The sequence below is a fragment of the Electrophorus electricus genome, chromosome 1, assembly GCF_013358815.1.
Source record: "Electrophorus electricus isolate fEleEle1 chromosome 1, fEleEle1.pri, whole genome shotgun sequence".
NCBI lineage: Eukaryota > Metazoa > Chordata > Actinopteri > Gymnotiformes > Gymnotidae > Electrophorus > Electrophorus electricus.
The window spans coordinates 29,841,270-29,862,556 of record NC_049535.1 but is presented as its reverse complement, the minus strand read 5'-3'; the positions used below and the strand labels follow the sequence as shown (position 1 = coordinate 29,862,556).

The 21,287-nt window shown below is 43.3% G+C and overlaps 1 protein-coding gene across 1 annotated transcript in view; it reads right to left on the bottom strand.

Annotated features, from left to right (window-relative positions):
- Positions 1–689: 689 nt before the first annotated feature.
- igf2bp1 (insulin-like growth factor 2 mRNA binding protein 1) overlaps positions 690–21,287 on the bottom strand; it is a 34,688-nt gene continuing 14,090 nt past the window's right edge. Inside the window, exons 3-15 of the mRNA XM_026998020.2 lie at positions 8,023–8,071; positions 6,863–6,914; positions 6,661–6,724; positions 5,760–6,050; positions 5,461–5,595; positions 4,886–5,008; positions 4,641–4,776; positions 4,225–4,347; positions 3,827–3,943; positions 3,406–3,480; positions 3,016–3,147; positions 2,490–2,603; positions 690–2,363 (exon numbers count right to left, since the gene is read on the bottom strand). Of these exons, the coding sequence (XP_026853821.2) occupies positions 2,217–2,363; positions 2,490–2,603; positions 3,016–3,147; positions 3,406–3,480; positions 3,827–3,943; positions 4,225–4,347; positions 4,641–4,776; positions 4,886–5,008; positions 5,461–5,595; positions 5,760–6,050; positions 6,661–6,724; positions 6,863–6,914; positions 8,023–8,071 (1,558 nt within the window). The 3' untranslated portion in view covers positions 690–2,216. The remainder of the gene's footprint in view (positions 2,364–2,489; positions 2,604–3,015; positions 3,148–3,405; positions 3,481–3,826; positions 3,944–4,224; positions 4,348–4,640; positions 4,777–4,885; positions 5,009–5,460; positions 5,596–5,759; positions 6,051–6,660; positions 6,725–6,862; positions 6,915–8,022; positions 8,072–21,287) is intronic.

Genomic DNA, 21,287 nt, shown 5'->3' with positions numbered 1-21,287 from the left:
AAATGTGGCAATGAGTAGGCAGCACCACTACGCGATGGCATGGAGTGTCTCGCTTCCCATTGGCCAGTGATTTCAAGTTGCAGCCCATCACAGATCCAAAAGCAGCTGTGGGGAATTGGTCAGCACTGATTCAGTAATCACCAAAACAGTCAGGACTCCTGCCTTTGGATCCTCCTGAGCATAGGTGGGGGAAAAGAAGAAGAAGAAAAAAAAAAAAGGTGTTGACACACCCACACACACACCCATACACACAAAAAAAAAAAAAAAAAAATTATAACAGGGGGGAAAAAAAGCACATCTGACAAGAACTAAAAAATATTTCTTCCTTAAAAAAATAAAATATTATTCAGGACTATCAGCTTTTATATAAAACACCAGCAAGCCAAAAAAACAAACAAATGAAAAACAAAAAACAAACAAAAAAAATAAACAAAAAGAACAAACCCCACCCCCACCCTCCCCCCAAAAAAGAAAAGCAAAAAGCTGTTAGGAATACTGAGGTAACAATACCCTGAGGTAGGTTTCTTTTTTTTTTTCTTAATTTCATTTCATCTAATCTGTTCTAGGATCAGTGAGGAAGGCCAGGCTTCTGGCAACCTCATTGGCCTACGTCGAACAGAGTGAGGAACAGACAGAGCGCAGAAGCCATTTTAGCCTCACCTGCTGTTGACATTTGACCTAAAGGCAGGGTGGTGAGCTGTATCCTGGGGGCGTCCGTCTTTCATGCAACCTTGAAATTAAGGCCCAAACACATTAAGAGTCTCCAAGAAAATAATGGAGGTCTAGGAGCAGCTCCTGTGGTCCATAAAATCAGATTTAACCACTCTCACAATGGAGTCTGATGCATTTGAACTACTTGCCCAGCAATTCATGAGTAGGAGAACTGATTAAGGAACAGGTTTCAAATAACCAAGACCACCACTGATGGGAAGGAACCTGACCCTCGGTCAGTGCTCTTACTCAGACTGTACATTCCTGCTCTGTGGTCCAGTTTCTCTCTCAGTGGCTTTCAAATAATTCATGGTCAAAACCAGAGTACAGAAAACAGGGAGCACAAAAGGCAAGTTCTATATAACTCAATTCAAGTGTAGTATGCAACAGCATGAAATTATGGTACAGAAAACGGCGCCTCTGGAAGATTTCAGTGAAACAGTCTCTCCCGCCATATTTCTCCCAGCCTTTCTCTCTTACCTACGAGGGGCCAGGTTAACTCACATATCATATATATATAATATATATAAAATATGCCATTTGGGTGTGGGCGGCGCACCAGCGAGCATCGCGGGCGTGGTTTAGGGCTGGAGGTGGGGATATGCGCCTCGGAGCTGAGCCGCTGCAATAGAACTGCAGGACCAGCCTCGGCCCGCCCACTTACTGTACCCTCACTGCGTGGACCATCAGACAAATCGCCACTCAGCCTAGGAGTGATGCACAAGCCAAAGGCTCACCTTAAAGGAGACCTCAATCTCGCTCATCCTGACCAACTGAGCGCGTGACAGCTTATGGAAGCACACAGTATTTCAATACATATTCATGAAGATTATATTTACAACCTCATTTGTTCTTCTTTTTGTTTTTTTTCCCCTCACCCCCAACAGTTTACTGCAAGGGACTTAAAGAGCAGTGTTAACAGCTATGGCCCCTCCCCTCATTTTCTATAATTTGGCTGATTTAGTACAAATGGGTTCTACGCTCTACCCCTTCCATCTCTGCCTCACTGCATTTCATTAATAATACCTCTGAATAAACATTTCTATACATATATCTCTATCTTAAAAAAAAAAAAAAAAACACCCTTAAAATATTGGAGTGACTGGCGATGGCTGAGGTTCCTGAGCGCGCTGACTTCTTAGAACTATTCCTCAGGACACTCAACCATTATTTCAGCAGCTCTCAGCACAGGGCACTGCTTGCAGGAGCCCCTGCCATCCCCAGTCACCCGACCTGGCCTGGCATCTGGTCTCTGTTTTCTAGTTCCCTCTCTCTCCTTGTTAATTTCTTCTTATTTTAAATCACTCATGTTTCTAGTTTCATTTCTATAAACGTTTGTCCTCTCTCAGGCATTTTTTCCTTTTTATTCCCTCTCAGTTTTGCGCTCATTTCTCCCTGTCTGCCACTGGGCCCGTGTGTTGCTCTCTCAGTCCGTCCGCCGTCTCTGTTCCGTCTGTCCATCCATCCGTCTGTCCGTCCGTCCGTCCAGCTAAGGCCTGGGCCCCTTACTTCCTCCGGGGCTCCTGGGGCATTGCCTGGTGGGGCCCCAGCTCCGACAGGCCGTGTGGGTGAGGTGCCGCGGGGCCTCCCATACCACCCTTCTGCTGCTGCTTAACTTGTGTCAAAATGTCCCTGATCTTCCTCTGAGCCAGCTAAAAGCAAAGAACAAAAGCTTGTTGACTCCAGTCATCTCATAGACCGACTTTATAGTCCTTGTACAGCATTAATAAGGCAAAAAGAAAAGCAAACGAGAATGCAGGCTCATGGGTGGAACCCACCTGGCTTGCGTAGAAATGACCGATGATTTTGACGATAACCTGGTCCTGTTCATCAGGAGTCTGCTCTCTGGGAACCACAACTTCAGCAGCCGTGAGGTTCTGAAGCTCGTTTACCTACCAGGGGACATTTAACAAGCTCAGCATCTTGTAACCTTACTTTGTGGGCTGCTTGCTTAGGGGCCAAACTAATCAACCCTTCGGTCTAGGGAGAGAGAGAACATTTAAAAAGTAATTTCTGCAATGTGACCCAAAAGACATTAAAGCAAAAGTTAGTGCACTGACTTTTTTAGGCTACTTGGGCAGTAAATATATCATTTTCCTTCACTCTCAGTTGATATTGAGATTACAGATCACCACCACCCTGAAACAGTACAGAAAATCTAATCCATGTTTTTCAAATCGAAAACAGAGTAAGTCAAGTCATGTGGTCCTTTGCATAAATTTTCCATTATTTTATCCTCTCTTTCTAGGGCTGTAATATTGCCAAATTCATTTAAAAAAGGGAAAGAAATGATAAATCGCAGACCGTTTTCCCTCCCTTTCCGATCACTCGGCCAGCGGCAGCTGCCGCCACTTTGATGTGCGTCTCTAGCTTCACCTCCTCCTTGGGCCCAAAGAAGTTCTCCTCCTTCAGCTTGCCATATATCCTGCCCTGAGCCTAGAACAAAGCACAAAACCACTCGCAAAATGGCACAGATGCTTTGTTAACCGCCGCTGAAAGACAAGCGGCCAATAAAGAAAAATCCTCAGAAATGGGCAAAATATGTGCCATGTTACCAATAGTCATTAAAATTTAGTACCTGTGTTTCTAGTGAGCATTTGATGGACACCAGTATTAGACGTTATTCAGTGTGAGGGCAAAGAGTGCAATAGTGGCAGCCACACTGCGGACAAATAAATGCCAAGGTGAGCATACCTTAAATTGAGCCTCAGGTGGGCCAGTCACAATCACCATGCGCATTTTGGAATCAGGGGTCTCTGCTGGTGCAATCTGAAGAGGAGAAACATTAAAATGATCAGGTTTCAGGTCTTTCTTTGTGTGCGCGCATTTCTTTTTTTTTTTTTAGCAAGATTTGTTAAAACCTATAGCTAAAAAGGAGTTGGCATCAACATGCTAAACTCTGCCCAAGGCTGTTTGTGGAAGCTGAGCTGAGCAAGCACAGTCTGCCTTGGTCTTGGTCACTACGCTCGTACTGATGTCTGGCCTGTGGAATCTTCAGAACAGGCAGTTTTAATTAAGCTACACAGATTGCAAGAGAGTTCTCATGCATTACTGAGGTCTTCATGCAACTAGCAAAAGTGGTTAATAACAGTGCTCTATTGTCACACAGGCTCACCTTAATGGAGGCCCCAGCGAAGCGGCTCAGCTGTTTGATGTGCTGGCCCTTCTTGCCGATGATGGCTCCCACTGCTTGTGCTGGGATGTACACATGCACCGTCTCTTGCTCGGGTGCCTGCATGGGGCAAGTGCATATGCTCACGAGTCAAGTCATGCAACTTACTTGTCCATATGCTGCACAAAGGCCTAGCAGAACCTTCACATCTACTGCAGAACACACAGTCTGTTCTGGACTGGCAGGCTGAATGGGCTCAAAGTAATAGGGCTGACCAAAGCTTGGTCTCCCCATACATCCAGTGGACCAAACACGGCCCAGATACATTAATTGCTTTCTGCAAGGTGTTATGAATTCAAACATTACAACCACTTCTACATCCTCCAAGTTGCACGTTTTACCCCAAAAGAGCCGTAGGGGGCACCCAGTCCAGGGTTTCCAGGGGGAGGAGGTGGCATGGAGGACGAGGGAGGGAACAGGCCGAGAGCTCCCAGGTTCAGGCCAGGGATTAGGTGTGTCTGTTGCTGGAAGAGGGACGAGAAGGGACATCTGAATGGAGGAGTGTACATGCTCCAACAGTGGTGCCCACAGACTACAAATACCCCCCCCCTTCTTGCTTTCTCTCTCTTTCTCTTTCTCTCTCTCTCTCTCTCTCTCTCTCTCTCTCTCTCTCTCTCTCTCTCTCTCTCTCTCTCTCTCTCACACACACACACACACACACACACACACACACACACACACACACACACACACACACACACACACACACACACACACACACACACACACACACACACACACACACACACACACTTACATTCATGGCAGCAATGTCATTATCATAGGCCTCTCGCACTTTCTTCATGATCTCCTGCTCAGCCAGACAGCAAGCCTCAATGGCACCCTTCACTGTGATGGTCCTCTCGGGGTTATAGAGTGTCAGGTCCTGCAACCTGCTCCGAGAATACAATGCACACCTCTCAGAAACGCATGTGCAAGCCTCTGAGACGTGCTCAAGCATGACGACGGGCAGATAGCCCCGCCCCTCGCGAACACACTCACGGAGAGATGGTGATCTTGGTGTCAGTATCCTGCTCCACTTTCTTCAGGTTGCGGCCTTCTTTGCCAATCAGACGGCCTACAAAGTTGTTGTGGGCGAGGATCTTCAGAGGCACCTCGTCAGCTCTGGCAATGGGGAGATGGCCATGAGCAAGACTGATCTGAGAACAGTACCTCCCAGCAGCCCCTAATAACAATGTTACCACAGTTGGGCTTGCTCAGCTCAGCAATGCGTAGGGCATTACGTGCCATTGCATATGGTGTTTAAGAACTGAATAACTATTCTATGGAGTGGGCTCCATTAGATCAAAAGCTGATTCCGAAAAGCACTCTCCCTGACCTTGTGCTGCCTAATACATTTCACATGGAAGGCCAATGTTGTGGAAATAATGCCTTTTACTTAGCCAGCTGTAATGTTTTTCTTCTAACAAACAGAAAGCCCTCAGTAGAGGTCATATGGTTTCAAGGTCTCATTTTTTCCTAGCAAGAGAAAACTTCCCCTCTTCAATTTGACCGGAGAGGTTTCCTGAGCTGGGTCGGCAGGGCGAGCCGTCTGGCTAGATGTGGTGCTCACTCACGTCTTGGTGTCTTTGGCCTCCTGGTGCATGATGTCCAGGATCATGCGGCAGGCAGCTGAGCAGCCTTCAGGAGTCGAGTGGATGCTGATGGGCTTCTCGGCTGCACCGGCATTCTCCTTACGGTGCACATCAATCCTGACAGCGACAGAAGGCAAGCATTTCAGGGATGAGTCATGCAAGAACTCCAAATCCTGCTTGGCATGATGCATAATCTATTTAAATATGTTTACAGGTACTTGTAAAGTATCATTGCATAAGATGGCATCTTTACATGATCACCATCATCATCATGGACTCACTTGCTCTGGGTCTGCTTGGTGATATTGCGAATGGTGGCACCCTCCTTGCCGATAATTGCACCCACGTACTGGGTGGGCACAAGCAGACGCAAGGGGATATCAGCATGCTGGTGCTTGGAGGGCACCGAGGCACCCGGGGAGCCCTGTCGGGCATTGGCACGCGGACCATAACCAGGGCGACGGCCATTGTCGGGGCCACGCTGGGAGTCAGCGTCTGAGCTCTCATCTGGTATATAGGACACGCGCAGGGCATTGTTCTCAAACGGGTACCCATTCAGCTTCTGGATGGCCCTGTAACAGTCAAACTGCATAATCAGGACACAACCAGGGATGATTTTGTCTTAAACCGGAAAAGGGACCACGGGGTCAAAGACACACTGCATAAATGCAGTAATGTAATGGAAGCACAACTCACAAGGCAAAGTGAGCAGCCAAGATGACAATAAATCTATTATGCAGATCACCACAGACAGGAATAGGACAGTCATGGAGTTTCATCCTTTTTGAACGTTTTTTGACTTAACGGTGACAGCTCAAGTTGAGATTCAATGAACCATCAAATAAAGGACTTTATTAACTCAAACTGGCAGTGCGATAATGCTGACATACCACTAGGAGTCACAGCTGAGCCACATAAACTCGAACTACACTTTAAAGTGCTGGGCTTCAAGACTCAGCGGGTGCACTGTGAGGAGCTTGAGTTGGGATTGGTTTACAACGTACATCTTCAAACTTCCACATTCCCACCTTCCCATTGCTATTACGTATGAAACTTCAATTTGTTTTCTGTTAAAAATGAATTCACACTGAACTGACTGCAGTAATGCATCCACAGCAGGTCAAATTCAGGTAGTGGGCTGAAAAGAAAAAAAAAAGTGGTCAAATGGCAAAGTTCACTTACTGTCTGGCTTGCTCCCTCGTCGCATAAGTGACATTGACCACAGCAGTCTCACTCTCTGTGTTAACTAGAGAGAGAGAGAGAGAGAGAGAGAGAAAAAAAACAGGTTTAACAGATTTTAAAATGCTTCATGTCTGAAATCTTGTGACATAAGTACGTGTATTGCTGGTGGGTCCATGAGGCACTGTGTGGGATTGTTTTGTACCTTGTTCACAGTTCTCTACAGTGCCATACTGGGCAAGCAGACCATCAAGCACCTGGATAAGATAAAAGGAGAAGTTGAATCATGTAAATTAAAAGCACCATTGAAACCACTGATGAAAAGCAGCAATGCTGAACCCTGTTATTTAGGCAGAACTGGAAAGAAAACCTACAGACAATAACTGCTACAGCTCTTCACTTTGGCCTTCCCCAAAATCAGGGCGTAACGAACAGCCCTCCGGATCCGCTTAAATCCAGCGCCCCCATGCCATCTGCGAGCGCCTGTCGCTCTCGTGTGGCTCAAAGAGGAAGTGCAGGCTGGCAGCAGCGTGGCCCAATGGAGGACGGCCAAGCGGAGTAAGACTCCGCCCAGCCAGAACAACAGCCTCTCACTACAGCAGCCATTAGAGGCAGCGTGCGCCATGCCACGCCCCGCACTTCACAGAGCTCATACACACCCACGCTTACATTCATATACAGGCACACAAACATCAACTGGACCACACTGCACCATTTCTTATTTTATCATAAATTAGATTAATAATCATCTTGAGGTTTTACTTCCTCAAATATGCTTCAAGAGCATAGGAACGTCGTTTAGGTCTGTCAGACAAGATACAGATGAAAAAAAGTACCAGAGTATTAGATTTAATCAAGAATCACAGAATTTCACATTAGAACATTAAAATGGCACTGAAGCTGCAACAAAATTTCTTTTCTTGTCGGAGGCAAGCAGAATCTGCCAGGCAGTTACCACTTTCTCAAAATCACTTTAAGCAGTTGAACATTCATCTCAATGGGGGTGGGGGTGGGGGGGTGCCCCTGTTTGGTGGTCATATTTAATTGAACATTTATCACAACAGATGCATTACATGTGTAGACGGCCTGATGCCAGGTTTAATTTCCCATTCCAAAATATATATTCCAAAAAGCTCAATTTCCAAATATTTTACTGAATTTAGACAATACTATATTTTAAGTTAGCAGAACATCTTTTAAGAAATACACGTTTGTGGAAATCAACTCTCTAGCCTACAAAGAGACCTGATGAAGCTCTAGAGTAACTCAGTTACTAAAAACAGGAGCAATCCATCTATAGGGATTTCATTTTATGACAAACTGGAGAACACAGATCAGTTCATTGGGTAATGAAGGCAGGCTCACCTCCCACTGTAAATGGGGTGGAATGTTCCTAATCTGAAGTTTTCTGGTCCTGTAATAAGAGACAGAAAAACTGGTTAGACAATTAAATGCATCAAAGCCCAATTATTCAAACGAATAAAAGGTTGTTCACACAAACCAAAATATTACACTTCAGAAGTGAAACATAAGCCAGTAAAGAAATATCAGTTAGGAAAGAAAAGGAGGTGGATTTTACAGACATTTTCAATGAGGTGATTGGACATATTCTTGCCTGTCACTGAAAGAAAGTGTTCAGAATTAAAGTTTTCACTGTATCTGTCATCCAGTCACATCTAGCTGCTCAGACTTGCATGAAAATTTGTCCAAATTGGTCTTCATTTTATAAAATGCATTCCACTACACCAGAAGGTTACAACTATGATCATTTAAGCAAATGACCCAACACTTGATGACATGGAAAATTAAACAAGAAAGAATTTAAGTATTTTGAGCAACAGATGACAAAGTGGTTTCAGACACATTTGAAGAATGCCAAAAAACCTTAATTCTTCCAGCATCAGGACTATTAATTAGCCTGCCACATTAATTAGTAGGCCCTGCTTAATTAAACACTGACGATCAGTTCTGCACAGTTGACTCCTGCCACTGAATTCTGCATGGATGCATGGCTACACCCTTGTTTCTCAATGTGAACACCATATAAAGACAGAGCGGTGCATCAGCTAGACTTCAGCGGTTGGGCTCAGTGTTCACCTGCTTTAGTCCTTTGCTCTGAAATGCAATGGCATGCACTGAATTCAATGCCCAATTTCCTAAAGAGCTCAACATTTCTCTAATGTCAGCAGCTGAATAAATACAAAGAGAAGCCAATGACATATCACCAAAAAAACCAAAACAAAAAACAACAACACACATTTCATACACAACTACACCCCCCCCCCACCGACCAAGAACTTTCAGGTATACTTGTACATGACTTCCATATATACGTGGGCGCACCTTGGGACAGGAAATAAACAAAATGGAAAGAAAAAGCTAATAGTTGCGCACGGAGCGCATGTATAAGTGAGCAGCTAATGCAGGGAAAGGAGGAAGCAGCTGGGGAACACTAGTCGGGTGTGTGTGCGCTCGCGCGCAAGTGTACCAGCGCGCAGAGTCTGCTGCATGTGGCAAGCATGAGCAGGGGGAGAGGGAGCGAGCGGAGGGGGGGGGTCAGCGAGTGGAGATTGAATGGGTATATTGAAACCGGACACTGACGACTGTAGTACACTGCCAGCTGCCCTGGAAGGCAATCAGCACATGAGAGGGAGGGAGGGAAAGGGAGAGAAGAAGGAGCAACAGAGAGACCGTCAGACACAAACATGATAAAGAAGCAAATAAAGAAAAACAGATAGGACCAGAGAGGGAGAGTGAAATCACCTTTCCAAACCTGTGGAAACCAATAAGCTGACGAGAAAAAAAAAAAAAAAAAAAGGCAATAGCACACTATGATGCTGTCCATCGCCCACCGACACACAGTGTCCATCATGCCGGGCCATCGCAACACAGTGGCCTAAAGGTGAACTGGCAGCAGCACCATAATGCAACACTACAATTACAGGCTACATGCTTGGTGCTTTATAACCGTTTATCTGATGTTCAGGGGTGGAAAAAAAAAAGAGACTTTTCTCAACCCTTGCTGTTGCATGATGGTGCCTCCAGAGGGAGTCTTTGATCTGAGAGCCAGGGCAGAAGAACATGGAAGTTCATGCCAAAGGGTCCCCCCCTGCTCTCAAGTCTGGGAAACGGTTAAAAGCAGACACCCTTATGACCTCTGAACCTAGAAGGTCACACCCACTGGTTGAAGAATGGAGAGAACACCCTGCACCCCCTCATATCTGCTGGGCAATATAGCCAATCAGGTCACAAAAGATTCACCTAGGGCCAAAGAGATTAGACAATTTAAATCACTATAACTTGAGTGTGTGTCTTAGTTGAGGTTTTTTTGTATGCAAAACCAATTATCCAGACAGAAAAGCAGGAGCACTATTCTCATCTAGGATCAGGTCCTTTGAGGGTTTCTTCAAACAAGATGTCGGAGTTCATGATGTCGGCCATTTTGTTGGATTCTTTTCGCTCATGAGCCATGTGGTATCTACCTAATTAAATGCTTTCTTCGCCGTCTTTCCAAAAACACTCTTTCAGGACTCTATAGGTTTGGGGAAACTACAGTTGTCACGGGTAATGGTCCAACTTAACCATCTGATGTACAAGTCCCAAAACTGCTAGCCTGCTCTAGTGCTAAATCAATGGCACCCAGCTATACGCCTTTCCTATCCTGATGCTTCAGCGCGCACACACACACACACACACACACACACACACACACACACACACACACACACACACACGCGCGCGCGTGCGCGTCCCACCATGCCTTCAATTTCCAACAAACATTCCCCCTCCCTTCCACACACCCACCTACCCTTGTGAACCTTTTGCATCATAGGCCATCAGACCCAAAACATTTCTGATGCTTTAAGCTATAGGATAGTAATGGTGTGGTGACAAAAAAGATGGATGGGGTTTGGGAAGGGGGAGGACACTTGTTTTGTGTCCCTCCCTATTGTGTGGAGATGGGCGGCATGGGGGAGCCTTAATTACAATTTCAAAGCTAGATCTGCATGTTGCTTCCAGTACTGAATTGCCGTGGTCTTAAGTAAGCACGTTGAGGTGTGAGACAGAACCTGTTGAACACTACTAATCTTACAGGACAGAACCTGCCAGAAGAGCCTCAGTAAAGAGGCAACAGAGCAGACAGGAAGCAAGATGACCATGTCAGCCCACTTACAGTTGTGAAACAGAAGAAGCCAAAGAGTGTTTACTAACAGATATTCCTGAGAAAGATGGTGGGATATTGGAAGACAATAACTGAAGATAGAAGAGGGTGGGCGGTATTTCTCTGAAAGGCTCAAAGGTGAAGGCTCTTTAGAACACCCTGGAGTAAGAGAGTGAGATTCGTTCTACGGGGGATGGGGGTTATTCTGTGGTATTGTCCTATAGCACTGGGGGCAGAGTCAAGCACTGCATTTCAAAGGATCAGCCCTTTGTGCCTGGGCTAGTCAATGTTAAAGATCTGAAGTAGCATACAGCTCAAAGTAAGATACGTTTGCACAGATGAATAAAAATAAGGCTGAAGCGGAAGCCGAAGCGCGTGCAACGCTTTATGGTCTGCCTATCCTCCACCATGCTGAGCATTCTGACAGCTCTCTCTTCAGCTCCCCAAGCCATCGTCACGGGGAGGGGAAAGAGAGAGAGAGAAAAAAAAGAAAAAGAAAAAAAAAAAACCCAGCGACGTGCCTCGTCAATGTTACGAGTGTTCAGCTCCCGCACACATGGCACAGGCATGCAGACACACATGTGCGCGTGCGCACGCAAAGCCAACGCCTTTCATGTTACATGCCACATCCCACTCCTCCGCATACACATATACACTGCCGCTCTCAACATACAAAATGCATACACCCCAGCAAACATAAAGCCAAACAAAGCCACAAAGCAGGTGCATCACCGAGCAGCCGTTACAGAGGCCAGCTCCCCTGGAGACCCTCCTGCTGCTGAAAGCGCGGGAGCCGGCCTAGTGCATGATGGGACAGTCTCAGCTGATGTGATGTGGAGGAACCAACAGTTCACCCTCCCCCCACCCCCTTCAGAGCTGCAGACAATGAGACACATTCCATGCCTCGTAATTATAAACACACATTTAAACACAGCCGACACAAGAAGCACAATCATGCAACACCACACCCCATCCTGCTCCAAACACACACACACACACACACACACACACACACACAACACCTGACAAACCTGTCAATAAAAACTAAACAATTAGCAAACAGGTATCAGAATACACCTGACCACCCATCTACAGAGTGCTCCTCACTCCGCTTTGACTATAAGAAAATCCACCATGTACATAAGGAATGCAAATTGTTGTCCCCAAAACAAGAACCCCACAGACAGTCACCCATACAACCAGCAGGACAGAGCCATGTCCACACTGTTCTTGAGGAGCTGTAGGAGAGTCTTGGCAGGCTTGTGAATGTGTGTGTTTCACAACACTCCAACCCCCCCCCCCCCTTCTTTTTTTAAGTAGACTCCGAGGATGCCTAACTGTATGTCCAAAAATGGAAACTGCACAGCTGTTGGAGCACCAAGTGTAATGTAGTGATATACTTTACAAGTGTAACGTAGTGATATACTTTACAAGTCCAAGGTCAATCATCCAGCAAAATGCAGTTCCTTTTAATAGCAAGGGATTTTTTTTAAATTTTTTTTTTTGACAAGGTTTCATGCTGAAACAAGAGGATAAGCTTGTGGGTCTTATTTTCACACCACTCTTATTCAACTTCACAACAAGTCCTTTTTCCAAAGCATTTTTTCCCAGACAATTTAATGGAAAATAATTAACTGGCAAACCTTACAGGTCAGGCACATCTCACTGCAGAGATAAAAGACAATAAGAATACAGATCTGAATAGGTCAACATTCAGACATATTTCAGGGCAGACATTCTGGCTAGTTTATGTATAAGCTATATTTACTTGAATAAATAAATAGCTTCTTGTCTGCATTCTTAATGTGCTACTCTTGCTAAATGTCTCCCGCCAAGCACAAAAGTGACACATTGTGATGGACAATACACAAACAGATATCCCACAAAATCAAGAGCTTAGTTATTTAGAGAGGATAGTCCTGCAGAGAACAGCCTATTACAATCTACCATTATTGAATATACTGATAATTATTTCATCTCTACTAAAAATTCCATTAAAATGTATGTGAATGGATGTGAATGTAATATGAATGTAACAATGTAATAATAATAATAATAATAATAATAATAATAATAATAATAATAATAATGTCAAGGACTATGAAAAAATTGTTTAGCTCCCAAATTAAAAAAAATCACATGCACACAAAAAAAATAAAATAAAACAATTTAAAAGAGGCGCATACTAATTAACCATATGAGACCCATGATGGGTGATGGGTCAAACAGAAAGCATAGCACGCAGGAAGTATCCTAGACAAGAATCATGGTTAGCATAAAATCAACCTTTGCCTTGCCACTTCCTGTTGTTAGCTGGCTCTCATTCAACCAATTGGCAGCATAGTTGAAAGGTTAAGGGGAGGCGGCGGAAAAACGGCGGGAAGAAGGGAGAGGCGAGAGGAAGAAACAATGGACTTCCAGCCATAGGAGCGAACATTCCTGCTACAACTCTCCCCCAACACATGCACACGTATGCACAGAAAGAAACGGAGGCTGAGCACTAGAGCAAGATAAACAGAACTGCTTCCTCTCAGCATCCAATATAAAGCCACCTATCAAATGGAATAAAAACCAAAACACCTTTCGAATAGGCGAGTGTCATTTGAGGAGTTCAACTCAAAGCTTTAGGTGCGGCTGGTCTGGTCTACAAACGGGCTGCAAACAGCAAAGTTAAACAAGGGCTCCTCCCATTAATATGGTGGCAAATGTGGTGCTGAGTACTCCTGAGAGATCTGCAAAAAGCACCTCCGAGTAGAGGGGGGCCCCTTCTGCATCAATCTTTAAGCAGCTCTCCCTACCCAAACACTACTCTGAACAGGACAGACACTTCCAAAACAATTCTGGTTGTGTCATGTAGGAGCACCATCACCAATAACATGAAGCTCCAATTCAAATGTTGGTGAAACCCCCATAATAAAAGTAACCCAACTATGGGTCAAGATCTGTCCCTCTCTTATTTAAATAAAGATGGCTGTAGTCTCTGCCTTATAGTTTTCATGACAGTGGAATAGAAACAGCAAGGCTGCACTATCTTCAGCTTTAGCCAAACTAAAGGCCTGATTCTGGGACACTTCTTTTCCCCTCTTTAGTCTCTATTAGTAGTCAGACATATTTCAGAGGAGATATTCTGGCTGGTTTAGTATAATGCAAATTAGGGTCAATGAAAAGTGCATACTTATGACAAACACTGCCTACCGCGTGCTTTTACACTTTTGATTAAAATGAAAAATGTCCAAATTAGAAATTCAATATGTGAATATGATTAGTTAATTCATTTAAAATGATCTAAATAAACTACAATTCATTGACAGGAGTTACTGTGGTCAGCTATGACTGAGGCTTATATCTAAATAAGGCATATAGTGCTTTAGTTTGTTAAAAATAAAATGGAAAGTGAAAAATAACTTGCATGAATAACAAACTATTTTACATAATCTGTTCTACATACTGTGCGATTCATATTTACTGTATTTACTAAAACGATTTAGCACCCAAGAGAAAAACAAAAATGGCTCATTCATTGAACTGCTTGAGCAAATTCAAAAGAAAGCAAAAACCAACAGGTTTATCTAATAGAGATAACAGGCAGGGGGGCATGACTTTTGTGAATGGCTTGATAATGAGCTGATAAGTTGAGGTAGGAGAGTGGATGCACGCCTGAGCTGAGCAGTGTGCAGATCACCCCTGGCCTGGCAATGAGACCTCCTTAGAGAAGTCACAAATCCAGCTAACAGACTCCGGGAGGCTATGCAAGTATCCGATTGGAGGAACCCAGTAATGTCCCTAGTACATGTGGTAGACTGCAGGCTGACGGGGCTTGGTGGGGAGGAAAGTAGTGACCTCTTACAGTCTCCCCCCCCCCCCCCCCAACCTAGCAGGGGTACATGGGAGAAACTCTAAGCTGATTACAACCTAGGTGGGCAAGGCCACCTTACACAGAGGCTCCTCAAGTCGATGAAATTGCTACCCCGAATCCTAGTTAAACAACTGGATCACAGTCCTCTTCAGGGGTGGGACAGAGGGGCCAGCCACACACACACACACACACACACACACACACAGACACACACACACACACACACACACACACACACACACACACACACACACACACACACACACACACACACACACACACACACACACCAGAGGGCCCCACGTATCAAACTTCGCAGTGCGAGTGCAGATCCAAGATCTGTGGCTTTGCATTTTACACCCTGAACACGGTTACACAGGCACTGAGGAGCAAATGTCAGATTAGTACTCTTCCTCTCTGAAGCTTTTCGCAGGGTTCTCTTCATGCTGAACAGCACGGAATGGTGCAGCAAAGGAGAGGCAACTTCAGCAGGTCTGGCTAGCATCCCCTCCCCCCTCTCTCTCCGCTCCCTCTCTCTCTCTCTGTGTGTGTTCACAGTACCTGATAGTGCCACCATCCCCCACTCAGCTCTGCTTTCTTTTCTTCACCCCACCCTACTAAGAGGTCAAAGGTTACTCTACAAGCTTGACAATCAAGGCATGGTGATGCAACATTAACCCTTTGCATGCCTGAAAGGGGAGAGAGAAATGGCGGGGCATAATCAGTGTCTTGCTTGCTCCGTCATATCCAAAAAAAATCATTGTGCACTACCAGGAAGAAAAGCACTATAGCTAGAAACACTAGCCATTTGCTGCTTGTTGGCATAACTGAACGATAGAGCTGGCCCTCTTTACCTGTTGAGTTAACAAACAGTTCTAAGACCACAAAAGATAAAAAGGTTATCCAATATCAGGCATGTGGAAATTTAAAACAACAACAACAACAACAACAACAACAACAACAACAACTGTTTGAGAACCACAGTCAAAAAACGTACAGACTTTTTTCCTCAATAGGTGTAGCCTGGAATGTTGTATAAAAAAAAAAAAAAAAAAAAAAAAAAGAAAGCATAGCTAGAGAGAGAAAATACTTTGACCTTCACAGAAATGGCAGTTAAATTCAGCAAAGTAGTAAGAAGCACCAGGAACACACAGCTTATGAGCTGAAAACATGTCTGCTGTAGTTCGAGCAACAACTCTATGCAAGATTTTCAACTTAAAAAAGACAACAAGCAAGACTAACATAAAATAGGAAAGATGAATAATTCCAAATCCCTCCCAACTGCCACACTAGGACGAAGAGGAGAGACACAACACATCTTTCCCTTCCATTCACACAATTGTGCCGTCATCCATCCTAGATTCGATTTGCTCGCATATTCAGAGAAAAAGGTATCAGTTTTGAAATGTTTTCTCCATAAACAGCTACCACTATGGGATAACTGAAATGAGACTTGTGGCCTCTGATCTGATTTGAAATTTTTCATAAATCTGAATTTAATCATTTAAGTCCACACATTTAATTTTAATTAAATTGAATGCGTTTTGCATTATATGCATCTGCATGCAAGGTTTTGGAACTTTGACAAAGCAAAAACATTAAAAACTCCACATGCATTTTAAACAGTTCTTCAAATTTACATTTAACTTTGACACTTCATTTAGGACCCTTCTGTAACCTAAAATTAATAGAAAACTAATATGGTGATTCTGAAACATATGATTACATTAGCCCTCATGAAATGCCCCAGAACTATTATTAAAAAATACAGAGGGGGGAAAAACTAGTTCAAAGTAAAAATAAATAAATAAAACAAATACTCTGCAAGCAAACCTGCCATAGCATAAAAAACACAGTTTTTAATTTATTACCAAATCATTTCTAACCCTGGCCTTGCATTATAACTATGCTGTAGGTTTGTTTTGAAAGTGTGGAAACTTAATATGACGTAAGAACGAATATATGCCTTGTGCTTCATGTAGTTTCCTATGTTTTTATTGCCTGTAATAAAGGTGACTAACTGAGGACCAATTTAGTTTTCCTAAGTCTCAAGACAATGTCCCAAAATTGAATCTGCAATTCAGTGGACAAAAATCTAATGTATGTGGAGGGTTGACTTTTGGTTTATTCGTTTCACTGAATTCAGTTTTAAAACCCTATATACAAAACACAGATCATAAAATTAAATATAAATTGATACACCTGTTCTGGAAATTCAAATGGTGAAATAAAAATGAATATTTCAAAAATTCAAGATTTAAAATGCCCTTACAGATCTCATTCCATACTGAGCTTCGTAATGACTCGCTGATAAAATCTTTAAGTGGATTAGCTACTACATAACAGTTGAGCTAGGCCCAGGTCCCATGCCTTATGTCCTCCTGCTGATTCCATGCAGACTGGTTGGGAGTCCTAGTTCCACAGTTCTTTCCTGTATTACTCTAAGTAGTTGAAAATAAAGTCAAGATGACTGTCAACATAAAACAATTTTACATATTCAACAAAGGACCATGCATTAAAATGAATTCTCTCACAAAACCAAAGTCATTATCCCATTCACCACCACAAACGTTTTTATGCTATTTTTAATTCAACATGCAAAAATATGAGTTATGGCTAAAACAAGTTGATTTAAGGAAGGAAAAAATATATACATTTTGAAATGCACTTGTGCCTATATGTGTGTGTGTGTGTGTGTGCACGTACGCATGTCTTGGATTCTAGGGACAACCATACATACTACTGCAGTCAAGTTACAATGAACACAGAGCATCCTCAGCTGAGGAATGCTTCTGAACTAGCAACCAGTGGGGGTGGCCAAAAAAAAAAGAAAAAAAAGCACACACACACTACGGTCCTTTCCTGCATTATCATGTGAAACAGCTCCTCCCTCTCCCTCTATTTCTCTTTTGTCTTGGGAGCACTGGAATTTGGCAACATATGGTAGAGAGAGTGAGAGTTAGGAGAAAGATTTCCAGCTCATCTACTAATAGATTTGTGTGAGCAATTCTCAACCTTCCAACCTTACATCACAACATTTGACCCCAAAATGGGGGAATGTTCTGATGGTTTAAAGAGCAGGCCAAGATAGAGGTTGGGGTTACAGGCAAACAAAGGCACCACAGTTTATGCTGAGTTAGAGACGCCATGTTCCACCAAGGGAGAAGAGGGCTCTAGGACATAAAACTAAGTATTGTTAATTAAGTATTTTTAGGTATTGTTAATTACGAAAACAAATAATTATGTGATATTTACCATCACAGTGTATAACAACAAACACAAATGTACATGACTTAGCTTAAGAACAAAATGATTACATGTATGGATGGCATGACAAAGGGGCTGTCGAAATTGACGCTCTCACGAAATATATCGCTGTCCGTAATGATAATGAAAAAATTCCATCAAATTTTGATTTGTGATCTATGCCGATGCCACCAGATCCGTTGCACATGCATCGTGAAACCGAGTCAAGGGATGCATCTTGCGTGTAGAACATTTGCGTCTGTAGACGCTACGTATTGGAAGACTTGCGTATGTTGGTCTTCTCGGCGTTTCGTTTGTTTAAGCGTTTTCAAGGCTTGCTTTCCGTGCCGTGGGTGGTATGTGGAGTACATGTCGTTGCAAAACTTTTGTATCCTTTTATTGATATTAAGGGGACATACCCTCAGAATGGGTCAAAGTTCACATTTCGCTCCACTGCCTGTGAAGTCAGCACAAGATGGAAGCTGTGATGGTCTCCATTTTGTGACTCTGGGTAAGAACACGAGACGCTATGCCTGACTACTAAATGAGTCAGACTCCGATAAGCAGTTGTCTAAAATTGGGGGCGGCTTACTTTAAGCACAAAGTTGACTAATAGCCACAATCAATAAATTCTTCCATTCAGAATTATAAACTCTTCCGACCCAGAGAAAGCTCTGCACAGTTCTATAATTGGTGCAAGGGTAAAGTGTCATTAATAGAATAAGCATACATTTGGATATTTGTCTTATTTTGAAGCTGACCACATGCAATATTTAATAAATATAGTTAACTTTAAGACAACAACCAAGTAATACATTGAACAACAACAACAACAACAACAACAATACCATCTGCTCTCACGCGCCCGCACTCTCTCACGCGCCATTTCGAGAGCAACCGAGGTGGTAGAGCTAAAATGGCACTTTGCTCTTCCAGGCGCACAACTAAGTCATTTACTTTGCTATTCAGACGATTTCCGACGAAATTCTGGAATGCACGAAAAATAATTACTTTTGTTTATCTCAACATAGCAAACGGTATCTATATCAGCATCATTGTATGATAGTGGGTTGGTGAAAGGTACAAACTTAACGGATGACACTTATAACTGATACACAATCAAACATTAGGTCACTGTGCAACTCGTAATAGGTCTGCACCCACACCCTCAATTAAAATATGGCCCATCAATTAATCAAAGTCTTTTCATTAAAAACTCTAAAGAAGCTAGGTAAATTAAAAACCAACCCTGGAGTTAGGTTTATATAGCCATCATCACTACGGGCAAATAGCACACAACTGCGCTGCGCGTCCAAACGTCTAGTAGTAATAACTTAATTGAATAGATGGGTCACGATAATTAAAGCCATGTTATCCCGCATTACACAATCATGTGGGTCTCAGATTTATGACGGACAAGTGAAATAATTGACATTCTAGGCTGTTTTATTTCCATTTGAGAAGGCCATGGTGCTCTCGCACGAAAATCCCCGTAACATACCTTACACGTAGGTTACTGAATAGCTTTCTTTGGCGTACGTTGAGAAATCTACAAGGACCTGGTTCGAAAGGTGAATGGTAAAGAGAACACCCCATAAACGATCTTACTCGAGTGAAACGCCATAATCTGATTTCCCCACACTTCCACTTTATTATTGCCCTTATTACAGCACCGCTTTACTCGTAAACGTAGGGTGTTGTAAGCCTATTTGAGCCACAGATTACGCCTATAATAAGCCTACTTTTAACGCCTATCTTGAAGAATTCCGTCACAATTGCGAGAATGGAAATTGATGCATTTTACACTTTACATTTAGACCAGTTATCTCGTCACATAGGCTACAAAGCCGGATTTTCTGGTTCAGTGCAATTGACATTAGTCTCAAGCACGTGAGCGAGCAGAAGCAGCCATCTTCTGACAACGCCCAATTACCACAATGAATCACGCGTGATACTGTTATAGACACATAATGCATGGAGACTTTTGTTTAGCAACTGGTTAATTACATTTGTGTGTCGAAGTACGCTGGCAATTTCTCAGTCAAACGAATACCATTACATGGTATTTATCGTTTCACATTGATCTTTTTAAAGACTCAAATGTTAAAAACACGTGTTTGGGGCATAACATTGTCGTTTTTTAGACGCAAACCGATCTCCATTGTGCACTAATAGGATTGTTTCTTTTCATTACACCTTCAGTAACATTATTCGTTACACATTTTAATTTCAAAAGGCAGACCAACCATAACCACACTATTCATCGCGACACCATGGTCAATGCACAATTCATTTTATTTAAAAAAAAAATGTTGGTTAAAATACTACAAGACCGCTTCCCAAGAAGCGTAGAGAGCGAAATGATCTGTAGTTTTATCTCATGCCTCTCTGCAACTCTCTAAGCCCCCCGCCCCCCGTTACACAGAGCAATGCTTGCTTCTGGCTTGCGCAGGCAGCGAAGTGGAGACCTGCCTCCATTCATAAAGTCAGTGAACTACTCGAGAATACTATAGCCTCGTGAAAGAGGCGGCGCGCGCAGTCACTGCACCGCCCACTCCAGAAGCTTAAGGGGGGTTGGTCGAAAAGCGGACCGCAGTAGAATCGTGCATCCACGCTTCAACTACCTATACACCACAATACGCAGCACATGACCCAGTCTTCATTAATAAGAGATTCCTAAAACGATTCAAGTCACTGCGGATCATTTAGCTGTTAAATAGACTTTAAAAGCTAACCGCGCAAACACCATAACCTATAGCACAATGTTGGCTTATATTTGAGACGAGCGATTACGGAGTCGTATTGTTTAAACGTTATTTAAACCTATTGATTAGTTTTATGTCTCATTTGGTTTATACAAAATAGTCTGTTGATTAGATTATTTAAATCACCACTAAACATCGCAAAACCGTCGTCTTTCAAACATCGTAGTCCATGGTTACATACCCACCGTAAAGAAGCGCAACGCATAACAGTAATGCTACATCTAGCGCTCTCTCTCGAGAAATATAAAAGTGGCACCGGAGGAACCTTTATCTTAGGAGTAATTATACGAAAACCTTACCCAAATCCCACAAAGAAATATAGTCCTGTCTCACAAATGGTGTGAGAGAGACGAGCACTTTTTACATCACGGAGGGTTAATACATCCCTCCGATTTGCTAGCAAGAAGATGGGTTTGTTGCAGGAAAAGGCGAGGGGGAGGTAGAAGACGTACGTTAGCATGAGAGAGAGGACGGTTTCGGAACTCATTTACAGTGCCCTGAATGAAGCTTAAACAATAAGGGAACGTTTTGATACAATGCAAATAACTAAGAAGGGGTCATTCTTCATCACGTGTGATTTAAGTGCTGACTGAAACGCACG